This window comes from Phyllobates terribilis, unplaced genomic scaffold, assembly GCF_046119375.1.
Source record: "Phyllobates terribilis strain yellow unplaced genomic scaffold, ASM4611937v1 Scaffold_2__4_contigs__length_985480577, whole genome shotgun sequence".
Classification (NCBI taxonomy): domain Eukaryota; kingdom Metazoa; phylum Chordata; class Amphibia; order Anura; family Dendrobatidae; genus Phyllobates; species Phyllobates terribilis.
Genome location: NW_027362762.1, coordinates 865,152,643 through 865,173,215, shown reverse-complemented (window position 1 = coordinate 865,173,215; position 20,573 = coordinate 865,152,643). Strand labels below are relative to the sequence as shown.

At 44.0% G+C, this 20,573-nt stretch overlaps 1 protein-coding gene across 1 annotated transcript in view; it reads right to left on the bottom strand.

Annotated features, from left to right (window-relative positions):
• TRPV1 (transient receptor potential cation channel subfamily V member 1) overlaps positions 1-20,573 on the bottom strand; it is a 52,012-nt gene that overhangs the window by 18,589 nt on the left and 12,850 nt on the right. The window contains exons 6-12 of the mRNA XM_073670789.1: positions 14,458-14,634; positions 12,573-12,731; positions 12,059-12,142; positions 11,118-11,188; positions 8,670-8,835; positions 7,696-7,762; positions 1,477-1,787 (exon numbers count right to left, since the gene is read on the bottom strand). Coding sequence (XP_073526890.1) covers positions 1,477-1,787; positions 7,696-7,762; positions 8,670-8,835; positions 11,118-11,188; positions 12,059-12,142; positions 12,573-12,731; positions 14,458-14,634 — 1,035 coding nt within the window. The remainder of the gene's footprint in view (positions 1-1,476; positions 1,788-7,695; positions 7,763-8,669; positions 8,836-11,117; positions 11,189-12,058; positions 12,143-12,572; positions 12,732-14,457; positions 14,635-20,573) is intronic.

The following is a 20,573-nucleotide window of genomic DNA, read 5'->3' as shown; positions in this document are numbered from 1 at the left end:
AATTAGAAGGAGCAGGAGCTCTGAGGAGCTCTGCTCAGGAGGAGGGCCTAGCCAGAGAGGCCTGGGACAGACTGAGGAGGAGAGGAGCAGGAGAAAGGCTCCAGGAATGTGGAAGGGACCCCAGGGGTACGGGTAGTGCTGGAGGCCACCCATACGCCCGAATCTGCCAGGCGGTGGAGGGGTCAGGTAGCACAGAGGGGACCGGTCCCTAAACTAGCAGAATTCTTTAAGCCTCAACTAGGAAACTGGAGGCTGCAGTATTTCAGGTACTGCAGCCACAAGCCACATCTAATCACCAGAAAGGTGGCCATAGAGGACCCAAGGGACAGAGGAGACGTCGCCCGACAAGGTCCGCGGCCACTGGCCTGAGACACTGGGTGTGAGGTGCAGGGAGACGGCCAGAAGGAACACACAGAAGGGGGTCCCGATACATACTCCGGAGAGACCTGGGAGTTTGCTGAACCCCTCCCTGAGTAAGCACAGAACGCCATGGGAAGTTACTCTAGTACTGGTAACTGGAAGTCTAAGAAACCGTGAGTAAACCCTGAGGACTGCACCTTACTGTCACTGTGATTATTATCTGCGCCATACTACCCAGCATCATCTACAACATCTACACTGCCCTGGAGCTAGGCTATACCTGTGGAGAGCTAAACCAACTCTGCTGCATTTACACCAGCTCCAGAGGACCTGCTCCCCAGCGGCGGCTCCCTTTAGCCGCATACCACAGGTGGCGTCACGAGCTGTATATAAGAACTTTAATTCCCCTGTAAATAAACCCCTTTTGTTGACCGCCCTGGGTCACGGACCGGGTCACCGCCACTGTGACATCTCCCCTAGCAACGACCGGCCCGGCACCGAGTACCCCACGGCCCAGGGGGCGCGTCAGAAACATAAGGCAAAAGGGCTTTACAGACATTAATGGTTTTACTAGATTGTATAACCCTACCGAGGAGTAATGTAAAGCTTACTAAGCCCTATCATTAGTCTATAAAAGGACTCCCACCTACTATGTGGTATTTTTACTACAGGTTTCTTCATATGTGTCTTTCATGCCTTAGAGGTACCAGGGCAAAATGGGATCTGCTACCTCTGCACCTCCTATACCTAGTCCTAGGTGTAAGAAGGAGCAAGAACATCAGGTTCTCATAAAACTAGGCTATATAAATTTTCTTCGCCCTGTACTGACTTGAGGTAAATGTCAAGTGTTTCATAACAGTAATATACTGTACAATATCAAAACATGCTTCAAAAATTGTTAAAGGTGTTGTCTGGTCTTCAGCTACAAGTCTGCAGTCACTCGATGTGACTGCAGACTTGTGAATCCTCACATTGCACACACTTCATGCTATGAGGATTCTCCAGTGCTGGTGCAGGGAGGTCAAGTGAAAAAAAAACTTTAAGGAAACCACATCGTAACATTGAATGAAGTAAATATTTAACTAAGGAGAATGTATATCTTGGGAGTGAATGTACCTGTAACTTCCAGATGCCTTTGCTCTCCTGAGCAATCTTGCTTACTGTCTCCCCCATGAGCGCTATAAGCATGTTCAGCAGGAGGATGTAGGTGAGTATAACATAGGTAATGAGCAGGAAGATAAAGATAGTCTTGTACTTGTAGTTCTCAGTGAACTCGATATCTCCCATTCCGATGGCAAACTTGAAGAGTTCTTGAGATGTGTAATATAAACTGTTATACGATGCCGGATCAGCTTTACAGCAACGTTTGGCATAACAGGTGCTATTTTCATTCCTACCATCTCCATCTTCAATAAGTGTGACCAAGGCTGCCAAACATGACGGAAACAAAACAACACTCTCAATATAACTAGATAGGCAGACAGGTAGATGAAACATGATTTATTTATCACTGGTCTGTTTACATGGGTCAATAATCAAGAATGAACACTCATATGAATGATCACTTGGTCGATCATCGGTCCGTATAAAGGGACCTAATAAGGAAACATATAATAACCATTCCAAGGAAAACTGTGACAACCCTCATGGGAGCCACAGAGTGGCTTGTAATCTCTGTGAAAGACCTTCTAACTATAAGTGGGGTGAGGATACGACCAGGGGCATAATTATTGCAGTTACAGAGGGTGCGACTGGGCCGGTGCGGGAGGGAGGCTGAAGTGTATTGCTGCGCAGGGACCCGCCGGCTCTCTGCACTGCAGTACACGTTGCGAGCCAATCAGAGGCCGACAGCTGGCAGCGGCGTGCAAGTCACTGGCAGCGCATGGCTATAGAGGAGGCCACTGGACGTCGTGGGAGTAGAGGAAGGTAAGAAGAATCTTTTATTTTTTATGTTTTGGAAAACAGAACAGATATTATACCAGTAAGCGGCTGGGATGGAGGTCTTTATACCAGAATGGGGTCCAGGGTGGGGTCATTATACAAGGAAGGGGCCCAGGATGAGGGTCATTATACCAGAATGGGGTCCAGCATGGAGGACATTATACCAGAATGGGGATAATTATACCAGGAAGGGACCCAGGATGGGGTCATTATACTAGAATGGGACCCAGGATGGAGGTCATTATACTAGGAAGGGGCCCAGGATGGCGACCATTACTATAGGATGGGGGTCATCATACCAGGAAGGGGCCCAGGATGGTGGTCATTATAACAGAATGGGGTCCAGGATGGCAGACATTAAAGGGGTTGTCCAATACTTATTATCTCCTCCCCATAATTTTTTTTTGTAAATACCTTCTGTTGCAGGTACTGCCTGTGAGCGGCGGTATCGGTGGCCGCTCACAGGCATGATGTGACCCCCGAGGGTCCCTCTTCCGCGTTCCACAGTGGATGCCGGGCTGTGGGCGGGGGTATCCCCACGAGTCATACCCAGCATCCACCGCGCGCTCTCCCTCTCCCCATTCATCGGGAAAGTGCGCGGTGGATGCTGGGTGTGACGCGTGGGGAAACCCCACCCACAACCCAGCAGCCACCGCGGGGACCCCAGCACTAAGTCATGCCTCACTTGTCGTGATGTCAGCACGAGGTCACGTGATGCCTGTGAGCGGCCAGCGATAGCGCCGCTCACAGGCAGAACCTGCAACGGAAGGTATTTACAAATATAATTATGGGCCCCGGGGGGATACATTGGGGATCTAATAAAAAGTTGTGGCCAACTTCTTTAAACCAGGAAGGGGCCCAGGATGGTGGACTTTATTATAGGATGTGGGACATTGTTACAGGAAGGAGCCAGGATGGGGGACATTATTACAGTAAGGGGTCCAGAACAGGTGACAATATACCAGGAAGGGGCCCATGATGGGGACATTATTACTGGAAAGGGCTCAGGATGGGGGTAATTATACAGTACCAGGAAGGGGCCCTTGATAGTGGACATAATTATAGCATGGGGTCATTATACCAGGTAGGGGCTCAGGATGGGAGTCATTATACCAGAGTGGGGTCCAGTATGGCCATCATTATATCAGGAAGGGGCCCAGGTTGACAACCATTATTATAGGATATGGGACATTGTTACAGGAATCGACCAGGATGGGGGACATTATTGCTGGAAGGGGACAATGCACATGGTCTCTTTAGAGAGAAAGAGGACTTGAACTCTAGTGCCAACTATTTCAAGTAGCTTGACTTTTAGAATTGCAACTTCCAATAGGTGGCACTAGAGTTCAGGTCCTCTTCCTCTCTGAAGAGACAGTTTGCGTCTAAAAAGTATCAAATACAGGATGTTTTCTTCATTTTCTTTCACCTATATATTAGAGAGAACTCTCTACTGCTACCTGCTGACCCGGAATACAGTTTATCTGTACACAATGGTGATATGACATCAAGGTGATGTGAATCATTTATCTCACATTCATGTTATTTCTCCATTACAGAAGGAAGCCTGTTGCATTCAGAATGTTTGTTCCGAGCATCTCCCTTCCTCTGTAATTCTGTGCCTCAACATGTCCGATTGTCTCCAATAACTAAAACCTTCAGACCCAGCCTGAAAACCCATTTTTTCAGGAAAGACTAAAACCTTATAACCTCACAGTCGTCTCACCACCAGCAAAAGCCGCTCCAACCTCTGACCTGCTGTCAATTTCCCCAAAACCTTATATATTGTAAGCCCTTGAGGGCAGGGTCCTCTCCCCCGTGTACCATTCTATCATTGCTAGTTTATTTAATATTAACAACAAAGTTCCACACTTGGAATCCTGAAAATTGTTATTGGTTATTTAACTCAATTCGCATAAACACACCTACTCTTCTCAAATGGGACACGAGTCCCTCGAGAAAAGAAAACGAGTATTTAAACCTTAAAAAATCAATGTTTTATTGAGACAATATTAAAAACATGATAAAACAAATCACAGTGCTTCACATATAAGAACGGGCTTATGAATATACAACCACTGTTGCTGCAGCTATGGGGTTGCAAATTTGCAATATGCTGCTCACGAATGCGACTATATTGCTTGTTCAAAAATATAAGTGAAATTAAATATAGTAGTGCCAGTAAAGTTATCTATCTTTGTAAAGTAATTGTCGCTGGCAGAAAGAATGTTATAGAATACTATGCAAGAAAATGCAAGAAAAGCCCATAAGCATCAAAGCATAGACAACAGTGGAAAAAACCTAATTGGGTCGCGCCAACAGGGTAATACTGAATGAAGTTACCTGAATCTGTATATTGACGCTAAAGCCCGTCTGTCGCCCCGACGTACGTTTCAAATATCTTTCCTCAGGGAGCTTTATTTAATGTATATTATGTTTACTGTATTTCATATATGTATTTTATATACAGTATGTTATAGATATGTAAACCCTCTTCACATGTACTGCACCATGAAATTAATGGGGCTTTAAAAAAAAATAATAATCATTTCTCTAATTGTTAATTTTGTAGCACATCCTAAGTTTATGGTTACTCCGTCTTTTGAAGACGTTTTTTTTTTTCACTCCTTTGTTTGCCGACTTTAGGCTTCAGTGGTTCGGATTTCATAAAGAATTTGCATAAAAAAAACAGTGAAGTCACTTGGAAAATCCCTTTAACAACTTGGAAAATACCTTTAAATCTAGATTAAATAGACACCAACATGGAAAAGTGACCAGGATTATGTTACTAATCTGCCAACAGAAACTAGGAGGGAGAATTACAACAATTTCTGCATTCTTCAGCAAGAACTGATGAACGTTATGCCGACAAGAAACCAACGCAATATTTGGACTCATTAGAACTGCATCAGTGTCAATAAGCAGCGAAACTCCCCCATAGTAATACCTGTAACATACCTGGCGGCGTCCTTGCATGGTGGTCCATCTCCCACTGTGCAAGAGTGCGCACTTGATCTCCAGTCCAGAATGTCTCTCTGGCTTCCCTCCATGCTGTCTGTTTGTGTCTGTTTCTGCTGCTTAAGGGCGGCGCCCGATCACTTCCTGCTTTTTGTACCTGCTGTGGGTCACACCCCTTGTGCGTCCTCAGCCTATTGCTGTCTGTCACCTGGTATATAGCTCTGCTGCTCCCATCTATCCCTGCCTGAGCATAGTGTTTCATTCAGTGTGTGTGTGCACTCTGAAGGTGCCAGGTCCCGTTCTTTGTCTCCTGCTTTGCGGTATCAGTTCCCGTGTCTGAACTGAGTCCTGTCTATGTCTCCTGCCTTGCGGTATCAGTTCCCGTGTCTGAACTGAGTCCTGTCTATGTCTCCTGCCTTGCGGTATCAGTTCCCGTGTCTGAACTGAGTCCTGTCTATGTCTCCTGCCTTGCGGTATCAGTTCCCGTGTCTGAGCTGAGTCCTGTCTATGTCTCCTGCCTTGCGGTATCAGTTCCCGTGTCTGAACTGAGTCCTGTCTGTGTTCTCTTGTCTGCCTATCCTGGAGGCTGTATTTCCAGGCCTGTCTGAACACGCTTCTAGCCTGTTCCTTCCGCCTTCTAGGGGCCGATTACCTAGATCCGTTCCTGTATCTTGTCTGTCCTGTCTGAACACACTCCTAGCCTGTTCCTCCCGCCTTCTAGGGGCTGATTACCTAGACCCGCTCCTGTATCTTGTCTGTCCTGTCTGAACACGCTCCTTGCCTGTTCATCCTGCCTCTCTGGGGGCCGTATTCCCAGACCCGCTCCTGTATTCCGCTGCAGTGTCGGTCTCCTCCGTACACTCAGTTCCAGTCTGAACTCTCTCCTATCCTTTACCTGTTTTGCCTCTATGTCCATTCCCTTCCTTTTTCTGCAGAGTCTGAACTCGTACCTAACTCCTGCTTGTTGTCTTTGTACTCCCGTTTGTGAGTTTGTGGTCCACTCGCTACTTCACTGCAAGTACCCTGTGGGTATCTGGCTCTGCCTTTCCCTTCCTGTCTGTTCCGTGTGAACAGAGCCCTGTCCCCCCTGCTCAGCCTTGCCTGCTGACTCCTTTGCTCACCGCTCCGGCGGTTCTAGCCTGCTCTTACTCCTTTGCTTACCGCTCCGGCGGTTCTAGCCTGCTCTGACTCCTTTGCTCGCTGCTCCGGCAACCTTGCTCCGCTCTGACCCTTTTGCTCACTGCTCCGGCAGTCTCGCTCCGCTCTTATCCTTTTGCTCACTGCTCCGGCAGTCTTGCTCCACTCTTGCTCACCGCTCCAGGCGGTCTCGTCCTACTTTACTCTTGCTCACTGCTCCGGCAGTCTCGCTCAGCTCTGACCCTTTGCTCACCACTCCTGGCGGCCTTGTCCTGCTCTACTCTTGCTCACCGCTCCAGGCGGCTTTGTCCTGCCCTGTTCTCGCTCACCTCTCTGGGCGGCCTCACTCTGCTGTGTTTGTCCGCCACATCTGTGGTTCTGTTCCTGAGTCCCAGTGTGTACTGGGTCCTATCCCGCCTGTGTTCCTACCTGCTAGTGCCTCCCTGTCTGCACTCTAGCTGTGCTTGCCTGTACCCCCCTGCCTGCATACCCGCCTGCCTGCATACCAGTCGTGCCTGCCTATACCCACCAGTCTGTGTGCCAGCCTACCAGTCTGTTCCTGTATTCCCCTGTGTGGGTCAACAGCCGTGTCCGGGGTCTGTCCTGGAGTAGCACCTGGTCCCTCTGCTCGGTTCCTCCTTGGTGCACTGGCGTCGTATGCCGTCGTGCGACCCTGGTCGGATCGGGTGAATACCTAGTTACGCCCCTCCAGGCATTCACTCTCCGGCACGGTCCAGTGGAATCACTACAATCACACGCACACGCCGCTCAGCCCGGGCGTGTGCATTACAATACCATGTTTGTAAATGGAACTTTGGGGTCTAAGGGGTAAGGTTTCTCCTTGTGGAGAGTGACAAGCCAGCCTGGCATGTCAGAGTGAAGAGACTTATAATTATAAGCCATGCATCCACCTCTGGGAAATTAAATATGCAAATTGTCTTTTCAGAGAGGAAGAGGATTAGAACTCTAGCACCACCTATTGGAAGCAGCAATCCTAAAAGTCAATATCAACTCTTTAGCAAGTCTTGCAATATGACTTAAGATAAAAGCCAACATTCAACAATATGGAACGGCGTGTGCGAATAGTGGACATTTTCAACACCTGCCTTAAAACATCAGTTTCTCATGAACCAAGACATGTACAGTCCAATTGATCGTTTCTTTTAGAAGTTACATCAATTTTTCCGGACAAGGTAGCGAGTTAATCACCCTGTATAGAGGCTCTAGTATACACTATGGAAGAATAACCTGCTAGAAGAATTGCTGATTTCTTAGGAAATAGAAGTGAATTGTATTTCATACCTGCTGCAAATCCAATGAGGAACAGAATATAGACAAACATGAAGCGAAGCATATCCCGTAGTATCATCTGCAAAACAGAAAAGATTATGCAGGATGATCTCATCTCATTATATTGGGAGTGAGTCAATGTAGAAGAAGACTCAGTGTACCAAGAGAAAGGCCAGAGACATTACAATGTAATACGGTATCATAAAGAGGGGGTTCGCACATATGGCTTTATGCCTTTTTTTTTTTTTTACAAATATGTTAGTTCTACTACCACATTTAAAGAAGCTGTAAATATAATTTAGAACAATCAAACTGTATAATAAATAAAATGATGAATAAAAATAATAATTGTCACACATAAACGTATTATAGGTTCTAAGAACGGGGAGCGGCCTGGGGGGCATTTGTCCCCCTGTCCCCAAGCCCAGCCCGCCCCTGACATGCACTCATCTCTTCCATAATTTTGGATAACACTCGCCTATTCAAGTCTATGGATGGACAACAAAGAATCAGATCCCATATTGAAAACTGTATTGAGTCTTGTAAATTTTATTAACTGCTAAAGTATAATGATGGCTGCCAATATAGATGTCATACAGATGTAAAAAATGGATAAAAAACGGATGGATGGCATATGAATGAAAAATGTACCAATTTTTGTGGATGAAAATTGGACAATTTTTAATATATTTGTGTGAACTTCCTATGGCAGCTACATTTGTATGTAGGCAGCTCTTCCAAGTTGACATCTTTGCAATTGCTGTCAGTGATTTAGTGTTATTAGGGCATCTTACAAAGGTAATGAATGTAAAGATGACTATCCTGGTGACAGGTGTCCATTACTATCATAACACCCATCATCCTGACGTAAAAAGGAAATGGACATATGTCGAGAGTTAATTGTGTGGTCATTAACATTTAGTAAATCCATATAGGTAAATGTTAACCATGTGGACACAGCAAACATGAATAGGAACGTCACCGACCTTCTCAATCATCACAGCATAAATTCCCATTTGCTGGAAGCCTCGTGTGAAGTATAGCACATTGACCCAGCTCAATGCTAAGCAGATGACCATAAACGCCACATACTCATGTCTCCCAAGAAAGTACAAGAAAGCGGACATCAAGACAAAAACTGACTGAAAAAAACTAGAGAAGACAGAAAAAAAAACATTATAAGGGTCAGATAATAGGAAGGGGATAAGGGTTCAATTTACTGGGGACATCCACCATGTAAGGGTCTCAACTTCCCAGATCCCTTAAAGGGGAATTCCCAAGATTGTAAGTTATCCCCAAACCATGGGATAAGGGATAACTAACTGATCGCTGGAGGTCCGACTGCTGGGACAATCAGCATATCTGCAGAGCCCCATCTTCAATGTAGTGGAGGTGCACATATATCTTTTCTATGGGACTGAAAGAGAAAGTCGAGTACACTGTTTCACTATTTCTGACAGTACCATAGACAATGAATGGAGCAGAGATCAAGCATGTGCACCTCCACTCCATCCAAAATGGGGCTCCACAAAGCCTGGTTCCCAGTTTCCAGAGCCCCATTATCAGGATCGCTGGAGGTCCCAATGGTCGAATCTCCTGTGATCAGTGAGTGATCTCTTATTCTAGGAAATTACTTAGTATTTTGGGAATAATCCTTTAACCCTGCTTTCTAGATATTCCAAGCACCAAGACACGAGTATGACAATCTTTTACTTGTGAAGCATCAAATTTGCTCTGCATCTTTAAATGCAGCTTTCTACTTTTTTTTAAAGAAGGGGTATTCTCCTTTAATAAACCTATTTTCAGAAACTCACTCATGGAATTTTACGTTTATTGATGGGGTTCCCCTGTAAAGAGCCCTTATCTTTTGGCGAGAGAGCAGAAAGCGTTAACAAAAAGAGTCTTTAGCTATGAAGGACCTGTCATGTCCTGTATTACATAGTCAACCTCTTGTTTGAATGGGCAATGTGTAATTCTCAATTTCTACTGTGGAGGTGCTGCAGTAAAATAGAACGCTAACTATCAAGGTTCCCCAGGGGGACACCTGGCGATCATTTCATTGTAAAGGACACTAAAAAGTAGGGATTGTCCAAAGTACAAAACCCCATTTAAAGATGGAAGATTGCTCTTGTCCTGAGGAAGCAGAGGAAGCAGCATCAATTGAGTACACAGCCACATTGGACCCCATCCTCTCTAACAGGGCTGGGCAAATCATTTTCCCAAAGGGCCTCATGAGAGATTGTGACTGCTGTGGAGGCCGAACCAATAGGCTGAAATTAATTCTGTATAATATTAATATGAACAAATTCATTATAATTATTACTTTAGATTGATATTAATTGTATCAATTGATAATGAGCATAATTAAGTATGTTGACATCCCCTATATACCATATGAGCCCTCACAGAACTCCGTATATACAGTATGAGTCTACACACAACCCCTATATACAGTGTGAACCCTCATACAGCCCTTCTATGTACAGTATGAGCCCCAATACAGCCGCTTATATACAGTATGAGCCCATACACAGCCCCTATATACAGTTTTAGCTCCCACACAGCCCCCAATATACAGTATGAACCCTCACATAGCCCCCTCTATAGAGTACGAGCCCCAACACAGTCCCCTATATATTGTATGAATCCACACAAAGACATCTATATACAGTATGAGCCCCACACAGCCTCACTATATACAGCATGAGCCCTCAGATAGCCCCTATGTACAGTATGAGTCTACATACAGCCCCTATATACAGTGTGAGCACTCATACAGCCCTCATAAATACAGTATGAGCCCCAACATAGTCCCCTATATATTGTATGAATCCACACAAAAACCCCTATATACAGATCCACACAGCCTTACTATATACAGTATAAGCCCTCACATAGCCCTCCTGTATAATGCATGAGTGCTATATTGCCTCCCTATATGCTCCAGTCTTTGCTGCGTGCACTGACGCTCAGCACAGCAGACGCGATGTAGTGATGTCATCGCGTCTGCTGTCTCAGTCGCACACGCTGAATGGTGGAAGGAGAAGGCGGCCCCATCCTCCACCGTTATATTCACCGATATTTTCATCCTGAGGATGTAGATACTGCTATCTACATCCTCAGGATGAAAATATCGGTGAATATAATGGTGGAGGATGGGGCCGCCTTCTCCTTCTTCCACCATTCAGCGTGTGCGACTGAGACGGCAGACGCGATGACATCACACATCGCGTCTTATATTGGGACGCCTGGTGGGGGAGAGCCACTGCATGGTTTTAGGCCCTTCGGCTGTCTTGGTCATCGGGCCGGCTGGAACAGTCAGAGAGCCGAATGTGGCCCACGGGCCACACTTTGCCCAGGTCTGCTCTATAAAATTTTTTTTTTCACCTACTGCACAGCAAAATAGAAGAAATAGTCTAAAAATGTGGACTTACAACAAAACTTCACTGTAGCTGTCAACAAGCAGTGTCCTCAAGGACAGATGTCTCTGCATGAAATACTGAACCTAAAGGAACCAAACAATGTATATTTTACCCTCATATGTAAAGAACATTTAAGGCTCTGTTCAGGTGTCCAGTTGATATTCATTTGTAATGGATTCACAATTAAAAGAAACTAATTCGTTACAAATGGAGCAAAAATGGATGGAAAATGGAAACCAACATTTCAGTTTTTGAACAGTGCCCCTGTACAATGACTCAAGGTCTACTCAATAGCAATAGAAAACAATAGGCAGAAATGCAGTCCAAGTATGTGAAGAAGTGGGGCTACTTTTTTTATTGCATTGGCATGAATCGTTAAAATACCCTCACTTTTTCACAAAATTGAATTGGAGTGCTGCTTATTTATTTTGAAAGACAGACAGACCAACAGATAGATAGATATGAGATAGGATAAATAGATAGATAGATAGATAGATAGATAGATAGATAGATAGATCATGCAGAATCTATGAGGATTCTCAGGATGATGAATGAATTTCTGCACAATTCCCTACTGTTGCCAGTGCAAGCGGAAAGTTATGTGACTGTATGTATGTAATTTGTATACAAGCAGTCACATGCCAACTAGACATGTAGGCTTCTCTCAATTCTCTTCTATTAAAAAAGCCAAATGCGTCTAGTTGGCATGTGACCAGAAGTATGCAAATTGCATACAAACAGTCACATACCCATCCGCTCGCACTGGCAATACCTACCGGGGAATCGTGACAGCATGCGCAGACTGGCTACAGACTTTTGTTCCAAGCCTGAACAACCAGGATAAATAGATAGATACAACATTCCCAGAAGTCATCTAGAAGTATGTTTTTTCCTATATTTATAATGCATGTTCACAGATTTCTGATCTAGCTGATCTCACAGTATTAACTTACCCCTCTAAAAAAGAAATAGATTCCCCCGATCACAGTCATCACCTCCCCAGTGGCACGAAGTTTACTATCTACAGGGAACGGGGGCTGAAAAATTCAACACAAATATTATTATACACTTCATTATAATTTAAAATGAACCAAAGCTCTTTTTTTTAACAAAAAGAATCAATTTCAACAAAGTTAAAATCCTACCGATCCTTACATCATCAGTTGGAGAGAATTGGGAGTCCCCCATGCACATTAGATTGCCAACCAGTCTTGCTCACATTGTCGGTTCGGGCCTCTTTTATATAATGTGTATGGGGGCCTTTAGGGCCAGTAGGATAATTCTATGTTTTTTTATATTGATATGATATGGAAAATAAAAAAGACATTATCAAACATTTTTAAAAATAAATTTAACATGAAAACCTAATTTAAACAATAGGTGATTTTCTGATGACACGTCCCGCTTCACTTCTATCCAATATACATTATAAGTTCTCATTTTATTAATTAAAAAAAAAGTACTTACATTGCCTACGACTGGTCTGTAGTAGGCGGCTATGGTAAAAATGGTGATATATATCACATACGTCAAGAAGTTCAAGTAGAAGATACACTTGACAAAACGATCCCACTTGTCTTGTAATAATCTGTTGAGAGGCTCCACCAGCAACATGTCATGGCGGTTCTGTAGAACATGCATATACAATTCACATCATTACCCTAATATACAGCATACAAGGTGCTTACTATGGAGTGATAGCTGTCATCACAGAACTATCTATACTCCAGACTCACACTTTAGAGAACACTTAAAAGATTAAACTGCAGTGGTGCAACATTTGACAGTCAAAGGAGATGTACTGCATGTTTCTTATTTATTAGGATAGGACATGTTCATTATACGGACCTACCGTCTGTCTTATTGGCCCTGAACTAACCAAGGATGGGGTTAATAAAAATGCTGGAAAACAAGGGGGCTGCCCCAAAGTGGTTGGAGAGAATGGGGGCAGGGATGGTGTTGGTTTAAAAAGGGTTTAAAAGAGGGTTAGCTGACTTTCAGAAATCGTGCCAATGGTGGTGGAAGTATAGTGGGCATTTATCTGGCTATGGAGAACGTAGAAGAGAAGATCGTAGAGAGTCGCGCAGGAGGACATGACTGGCTGCAGGAAATTCTGAGGAAGTCCAAGGAGGCGATGTGTGAATTGAAAAAAGATCCTGTCAATCCAGGTAGTCAATTTCGGCGAACGAGGCCTCCAGTGCCCTAAGGCCCCATCCATACTTACTCTAATTAATGGGTCTACAGATTTGTTACCTTGATGAATCTCATTATACCAGAGGAAAACTCATGGAGGAAGTTTCAACTCCCACAGATGGCTCTTCAATAATCACAGATACGTGAGTTTACATTAACTCAGGACGAGTAATTTGTGCAATATTTTGCTATACTATTAATTACTATCTAATCCCCTATTGGGGTGTTAGCATTTAGTCCCTTTTGAGATCTATGTGTTCAATTATGTATCCTTTTGGGATTGATGTGAATAACTCTAGGGTCTACTTAGGTCACAGCCTTCGTTGAGTTGGTGGCACCTTTGTCGTATTTTTTAGGGTGCCAACCTCCGCGGCTAGGTAGGAACAGACATTTGGGAATTCTGGGATCCCCAAAAATTATAGTCACCCTACCATTGTGAAAATTATTTACTGTGTCTTGAGATACTATCCAGCATATTGATGAATAGTTTTGGTCTTTTTAGCCATTATTATTGTGATGAATCACAGGTGTGGTTTTAATATTACTGAATAAAGATTTATAGATTTCAGTGGGGTATTTTTCTAGTTTGCTCCAGTATTGTGAACCCCTATGGTTCCAAGTCCATTTGTGTTTTGTTAGTTGTTGGTACACTTACCCAATTAGAGTGGAAATTCTGCCTTCTGGCGCAAAACAGAGCTGACTGCGTCTCCTAGGATCTAGCGGCTCCTCTCCGTCATTACACCCAGTGATCACATGGCTGTTGTGCCCGGAGAAGGCAGTGCCATTAATGCTTCCTATTCTGTATACACAGTGCTTGTTCGGTGCAGTGTACACAGCAATAAAGAAGGCAGAGACTGTAATAAACTATCTCTGCCTTCCCTTTGGCAAGTCCGGCTGTGGCTGACAGCCGGCTCCCAGCTTCCGCACTTGCACGATGTTGTGCAGCTGCCCTCCTATGCAGTGATGTTTTAGAACGTAACTACAGAGTAAAACGGGAACCACCCAGACATATATCATCTATGGGCGGTCCTGAGGTCGTTAAGTAAAATATGTTCCAGTTATAACCAGCTGAGTTTGTTGGTTCACTACATCACCTTCGAGTAGGGTTCTGGGTCACTTACCAGACCCAAAACAACTGACCCTCTTACAGGCAACTCACGGGTGTTTCACTGCTGTAGGCGATGATCTCTAGGACTGAATTATTTTCTGTTGTGTCTACACCGGAAAGATCATATAGAGAAGAATGGACCGGCCCGTATGCCCATTCTGTGAACTTTCTAGAAAGATGCCTGCACTCCGGATTCTTTATTTCTCTCCTGAGAATATAGGCAAACACCTGAAAGCATATTAACAGATGTTACTAAATACACGATAGCGGATACGGTCCACTGAAACAATTTGTGCCGAAAAAAAGAAATATACAAAGCATACAATCAGCCAAACCATCATTGTAACAATGCAGTTTGCTTAAAAATCAATGTTTTGTGGCTCCGTGGCCCATTCTATAATGCAACTGTGCAGCTGTAGGTGCTAATGGCCACTATAATCCACTATCTATTTTGACCATATATGATACTGTATTGGTACTGTTTTGCACAATGTGGTCACTGCTTGTCACAGTGTGAGTCTCTGGGTACTGTATGGATACCTGGCTCGGTTTGGGCACAGTACAGTACTCTTGCCACGGCCTGTTTGTTCTAGTTTGGTACTCTGTTTTCCATGTAGTAACATATTTCTGATTCTGCCAGAACTATAGAAAAAAAGAACTGGACCGCACATATAAAAAAATTATACGTTGATCTTATGACGTCAGGCAAAAATTTACAAAATTGAACATGAGGTTCTTAGTTTAACCCCTTAAGCCCCGCGGGTGGTTTGCACGTTAATGACCGGGCCAATTTTTACAATTCTGACCACTGTCACTTTATGAGGTAATTACTCTCGAACGCTTCAACGGATCCCCCTGATTCTGAGATTGTTTTTTCGTGACATATTGTACTTCATGATTGTGGAAAAATTTCTTCGATATCACTTGCGTTTATTTGTGAAAAAAACGGAAATTTGGCGAAAATTTTGAAAATTTTGCAATTTTCAAAATTTGAATTTTTAAGCCCTGAAATCAGAGCGATATGTCACACAAAAGAGTTAATAAATAACATTTCCCACATGTCTACTTTACATCAGCACAATTTTGGAACCAAAATTTTTTTTTGTTAGGGAGCTATAAGGGTTAAAAGTTGACCAGCGATTTCTCATTTTTCCAACAAAATTTACAAAACCATTTTTTTAGGGACCACATCACATTTGAAGTCACTTTGAGAGGTCTTTATGACAGAAAATACCCAAAAGTGACACCATTCTAAAAACTGCACCCCTCAAGGTGCTCAAAACCACATTCAAGAACTTTATTAACCCTTCAGGTGCTTCACAGGAATTTTTTGAATGTGGAAGAAAAAAATGAACATTTAACTTTTTTCACAAAAATGTTAATTTAGACCCAATTTTTTTTATTTTCACAGGGGTAACAAGAAAAAATGGACCCCAAAATTTGTTGTGCAATTTCCCCTGGGCACGCAGATACCCAATATTTGGGGAAAAAATACTGTTTGGGCGCACGGCAGGGCTCGGAAGGGAAGGAGCGCTATTTGACTTTTTGATTGTAAAATTTGCTTGAATAATTAGCGGACGCCATGTTGTGTTTGGAGAGCCCATGTGTGCCCAAACTTTGGAGGTCCCCCACAAGTGACCCCATTTTGGAAACTAGACCCCCCAAGGCACCTTTCTAGATGCATAGTGAGCACTTGGAACCCCCAGGTGCTTCACAAATTGATTCGTAACAATGAAAAAGTGAAAAAAAAAAACACTTTTTCATTTTTATGAATCAATTTGTGAAGCACCTGAGGGTTCCAAGTGCTCACAATGCATCTAGATAGGTGCCTTGGGGGGTCTAGTTTCCAAAATGGGGTCACTTGTGGGGGAGCTCCAATGTTTGGGCACACAGCGGCTCTCCAAACGCAACATGGTGTCGCTAACAATTTGAGCCGATTTTCCGTTAAATTTGTTAGAGGACACCATGTTGCATTTAGAGAGTCCCTGTGTGCCCAAACATTGGAGCTCCCCCACAAGTGACCCCATTTTGGAAACTAGACCCCCCAAGGCACCTATCTAGATGCATAGTGAGCACTTGGAACCCCCAGGTGCTTCACAAATTGATTCGTAACAATGAAAAAGTGAAAAAAAAAACACTTTTTCATTTGTATGAATCAATTTGTGAAGCACCTGAGGGTTCCAAGTGCTCACTATGCATCTAGATAGGTGCCTTGGGTGGTCTAGTTTCCAAAATGGGGTCACTTGTGGGGGAGCTCCAATGTTTGGGCACACAGGGACTCTCTAAATGCAACATGGTATCCGCTAACAAATTGAATGGAAAATCGGCTCAAATTGTTAGCGGACACCACATTGCGTTTGGAGAGCTTCTCTGTGCCCAAACTTTGGAGCTCCCCCACAAGTGACCCCATTTTGGAAACTAGACCCCCCAAGGCACCTTTCTAGATGCATAGTGAGCACTTGGAACCCCCAGGTGCTTCACAAATTGATTCGTAATAATGAAAAAGTGAAAAAAAAAACACTTTTTCATTTTTACGAATCAATTTGTGAAGCACCTAGGGGTTCCAAGTGCTCACTATGCATCTAGATAGGTGCCTTGGGGGGTCTAGTTTCCAAAATGGGGTCACTTGTGGGGGAGCTCCAATGTTTGGGCACACAGGGACTCTCTAAATGCAACATGGTATCCGCTAACAAATTGAATGGAAAATCGGCTCAAATTTTTAGCGGACGCCACATTGCGTTTGGAGAGCCCCTCTGTGCCCAAACTTTGGAGCTCCCCCACAAGTGACCCCATTTTGGAAACTAGACCCCCCAAGGCACCTTTCTAGATGCATAGTGAGCACTTGGAACCCCCAGGTGCTTCACAAATTGATTCGTAATAATGAAAAAGTGAAAAAAAAAACACTTTTTCATTTTTACGAATTAATTTGTGAAGCACCTAGGGGTTCCAAGTGCTCACTATGCATCTAGATAGGTGCCTTGGGGGGTTTAGTTTCCAAAATGGGGTCACTTGTGGAGGAGCTCCAATGTTTGGGCACACAGGGACTCTCCAAATGCAACATGATATCCGCTAACAATTTGAGCCGACAATTTGTTAGCGGATATCATGTTGCATTTGGAGAGTCCCTGTGTGCCCAAACATTGGAGCTCCCCCACAAGTGACCCCATTTTGGAAACTAGACCCCCCAAGGCACCTATCTAGATTCATAGTGAGCACTTGGAACCCCAGGTGCTTCACAAATTGATTCATAAAAATGAAAAAGTGTTTTTTTTTTCACTTTTTCATTTTTATGAATCAATTTGTGAAGCACCTGGGGGTTCCAAGTGCTCACTATGCATTTAGAAAGGTGCCTTGGGGGGTCTAGTTTCCAAAATGGGGTCACTTGTGGGGGAGCTCCAAAGTTTGGGCACAGAGGGGCTCTCCAAACGCAATGTGGTGTCCGCTAACAATTTGAGCCGATTTTCCATTCAATTTGTTAGCAGATACCATGTTGCATTTAGAGAGTCCCTGTGTGCCCAAACATTGGAGCTCCCCCACAAGTGACCCCATTTTGGAAACTAGACCCCCCAAGGCACCTATCTAGATTCATAGTGAGCACTTGGAACCCCAGGTGCTTCACAAATTGATTCATAAAAATGAAAAAGTGTTTTATTTTCACTTTTTCATTTTTACGAATCAATTTGTGAAGCACCTGGGGGTTCTAAGTGCTCACTATGCATCTAGATAGGTGCCTTGGGGGGTCTAGTTTCCAAAATGGGGTCAGTTGTGGGGGAGCTCCAATGTTTGGACACACAGGGGCTCTCCAAACGCAACATGGCGTCCGCTAACAATTTGAGCCGATTTTCCATTCAATTTGTTAGCGGACACCATGTCGCGTTTGGAGAGCCCGTGATGTGCCTAAACAGTGGAGCTCCACCACAAGTGTCCCCATTTTGGAAACTATACCCCTCAAAGATTTTATTAAGGTGTATAGTGAACATTTTGAACCCAGAGGTACGGCACATTATTTGTTTACGTTAGGTCATCATATTGAATAAGTTTTCATTATTCTTGAGCGCAAGTGCTCGCTACTTGAGTTTGCATCGGGTACTCAGGTATGCACCATGTACAGCGTGTGCTCGAGTGACATGCTCGAGTCCCTGCTCCGCATGTTTCACGGTTATTAGACACCCAAAAAAAAACATGCGGGGATCGCTCGTGCATGGCAGGCAATCCCCGTAAAGTTTTTTGGCCGCGAAGCATATGGGGCAGAGACTCAAGCATGTCACTCAAATACCCACGATACTAAATGCATACCAGAGCACCCGATGCAAACTCAAGTAGCGAGCACTTGCTCTCAACACTAGTCGCCATATCGTCATCTTTTTTTCTTACTTTTGAAAAAAATCCCAACCCCAGCCCTAACCCTAGCACAACCCTAGCCCCAGCACAACCCTAGCCCCAGCACAACCCTAGCCCCAGCACAACCCTAGCCCCAGCACAACCCTAGCCCCAAACCCAGCCCTAACCCTAGCCCAATCCTAACTCAAGAGTTTATTTTTGACGCCGTTCCTTGTGCGGTATAAGTGATTAGACGACTTTATTCTTCGGGTCGGTGTGATTACAGCAATGCCAGAATCATATGGGGTTTTTATGACTGACAGCTGTCACACACTAAAAGACGCATTTTTTGTAAAATCTAGTTTTTGCATCGCCATATTTTGAGAGCTATAATTTTTCCAGATTTTGGCAGACAGTCATGTGACGGCTCGTTTTTTGCGGGATGACTTGACGTTGTTATTGGTGCCATTTTCAGGCACGTGACATTTTTTGATCGCTTTCTATTCCGATTTTTGGGAGGCAGAATAAACAAAAACCAACAATTCAGGAATTGTTTTTTTTTTTTTTTTTTTATTCTGTTCCGCGTGTGGTAAAATTGATGAGGCAGCTTTACTCTTCGGGTCAGTACGTTTACAGCGGTACCACATTTGTATCATTTTTCTATGTTTTGGCGCTTATACACAATAAAAGCTATTTTATAGAAAAAAATATTTTTTAGTATCGCTTTATTCTGAGAGCTATAACTTTTTTATTTTTCGGCTGATGGAGCTATATGGCAGCTTGTTTTTTGCGGGACGAGATGACGTTTTCAGCGGTATCATTTTTATTTATATGCGTCTTTTTGATCGCGTGTTATTCCATTTTTTGTTTGGCGGTATGGTGATAAAGCATTGTTTTTTGCTTGTTTTTTTTTTTTTTTTTTTTACCGTGTTCACTGAAGGGGTTAACTAGTGGGACAGTTTTATAGGTCAGGTTGTTCCGGACGCGGCGATACCAAATATGTGTACTTTTATTGTTTTTTTTTTATTTTTTTTATAATAATATTTATTGATGGGTACATTATATTTTTATTTTTGGTGTATTATTTTTTTTATTTTTTTATAATATTTTTGCACATTTTTTTTTTTTTTTTTTCCACTTTCACACAGTTTATACACTTTATTACTTTGTCCCACTCTGGGACTTTCACTTTTTTTTTTCTTATCGCCTGCATGGCACAGGAATGGAGCACCATCCCTATGCCATGAAGGCTGTCAGAAGTGCACAGTGTGAAGATTGCTTGGAGATGCACTGCGCATGTCCAAGCAATCTTCCTGCTCTCTGGTGACCCGGATGTTGTCATGACGACATCGGGTCGTCATGGCAACACCCGGGAAGCCTTTGCAGACTGCGCTGGAAGCCGGAAGAGGAGGTGAGTATCGCCGATCACCTCCCCTTGCCCCCGCAATGCCGCGATCGACTTCGATCGACTTCGATCGCAGCATCGCGGGGGTTAATGTGCTGGGAGCGGTGCAGGACCGCTCCCTGCACATAGTACCGGGTGTCAGCTATGACAATCAGCTGACACCCGGCGGCGATCGCGCCCGCACAGCCTGTGTGCGCGCGCGATCGCGATGACGTACTAATACGGGTCTGGCTCTTAAGTCCCAGGGCACAGACGCGTATTAGTACGTCAGATGTTATTAAGGGGTTAACATTCTGATCAGACTGTATGAAGCCCACTGCCACGTCACGGCGAATCTCTTAGTGGGTCCTTAGCCTAAAAGGTGCAGCATCGTGCGCAAACCACCATCACAGTGACAATGCACCAGCAGGATGGGCAACCTGGTGTCTCAAACCATCTATTC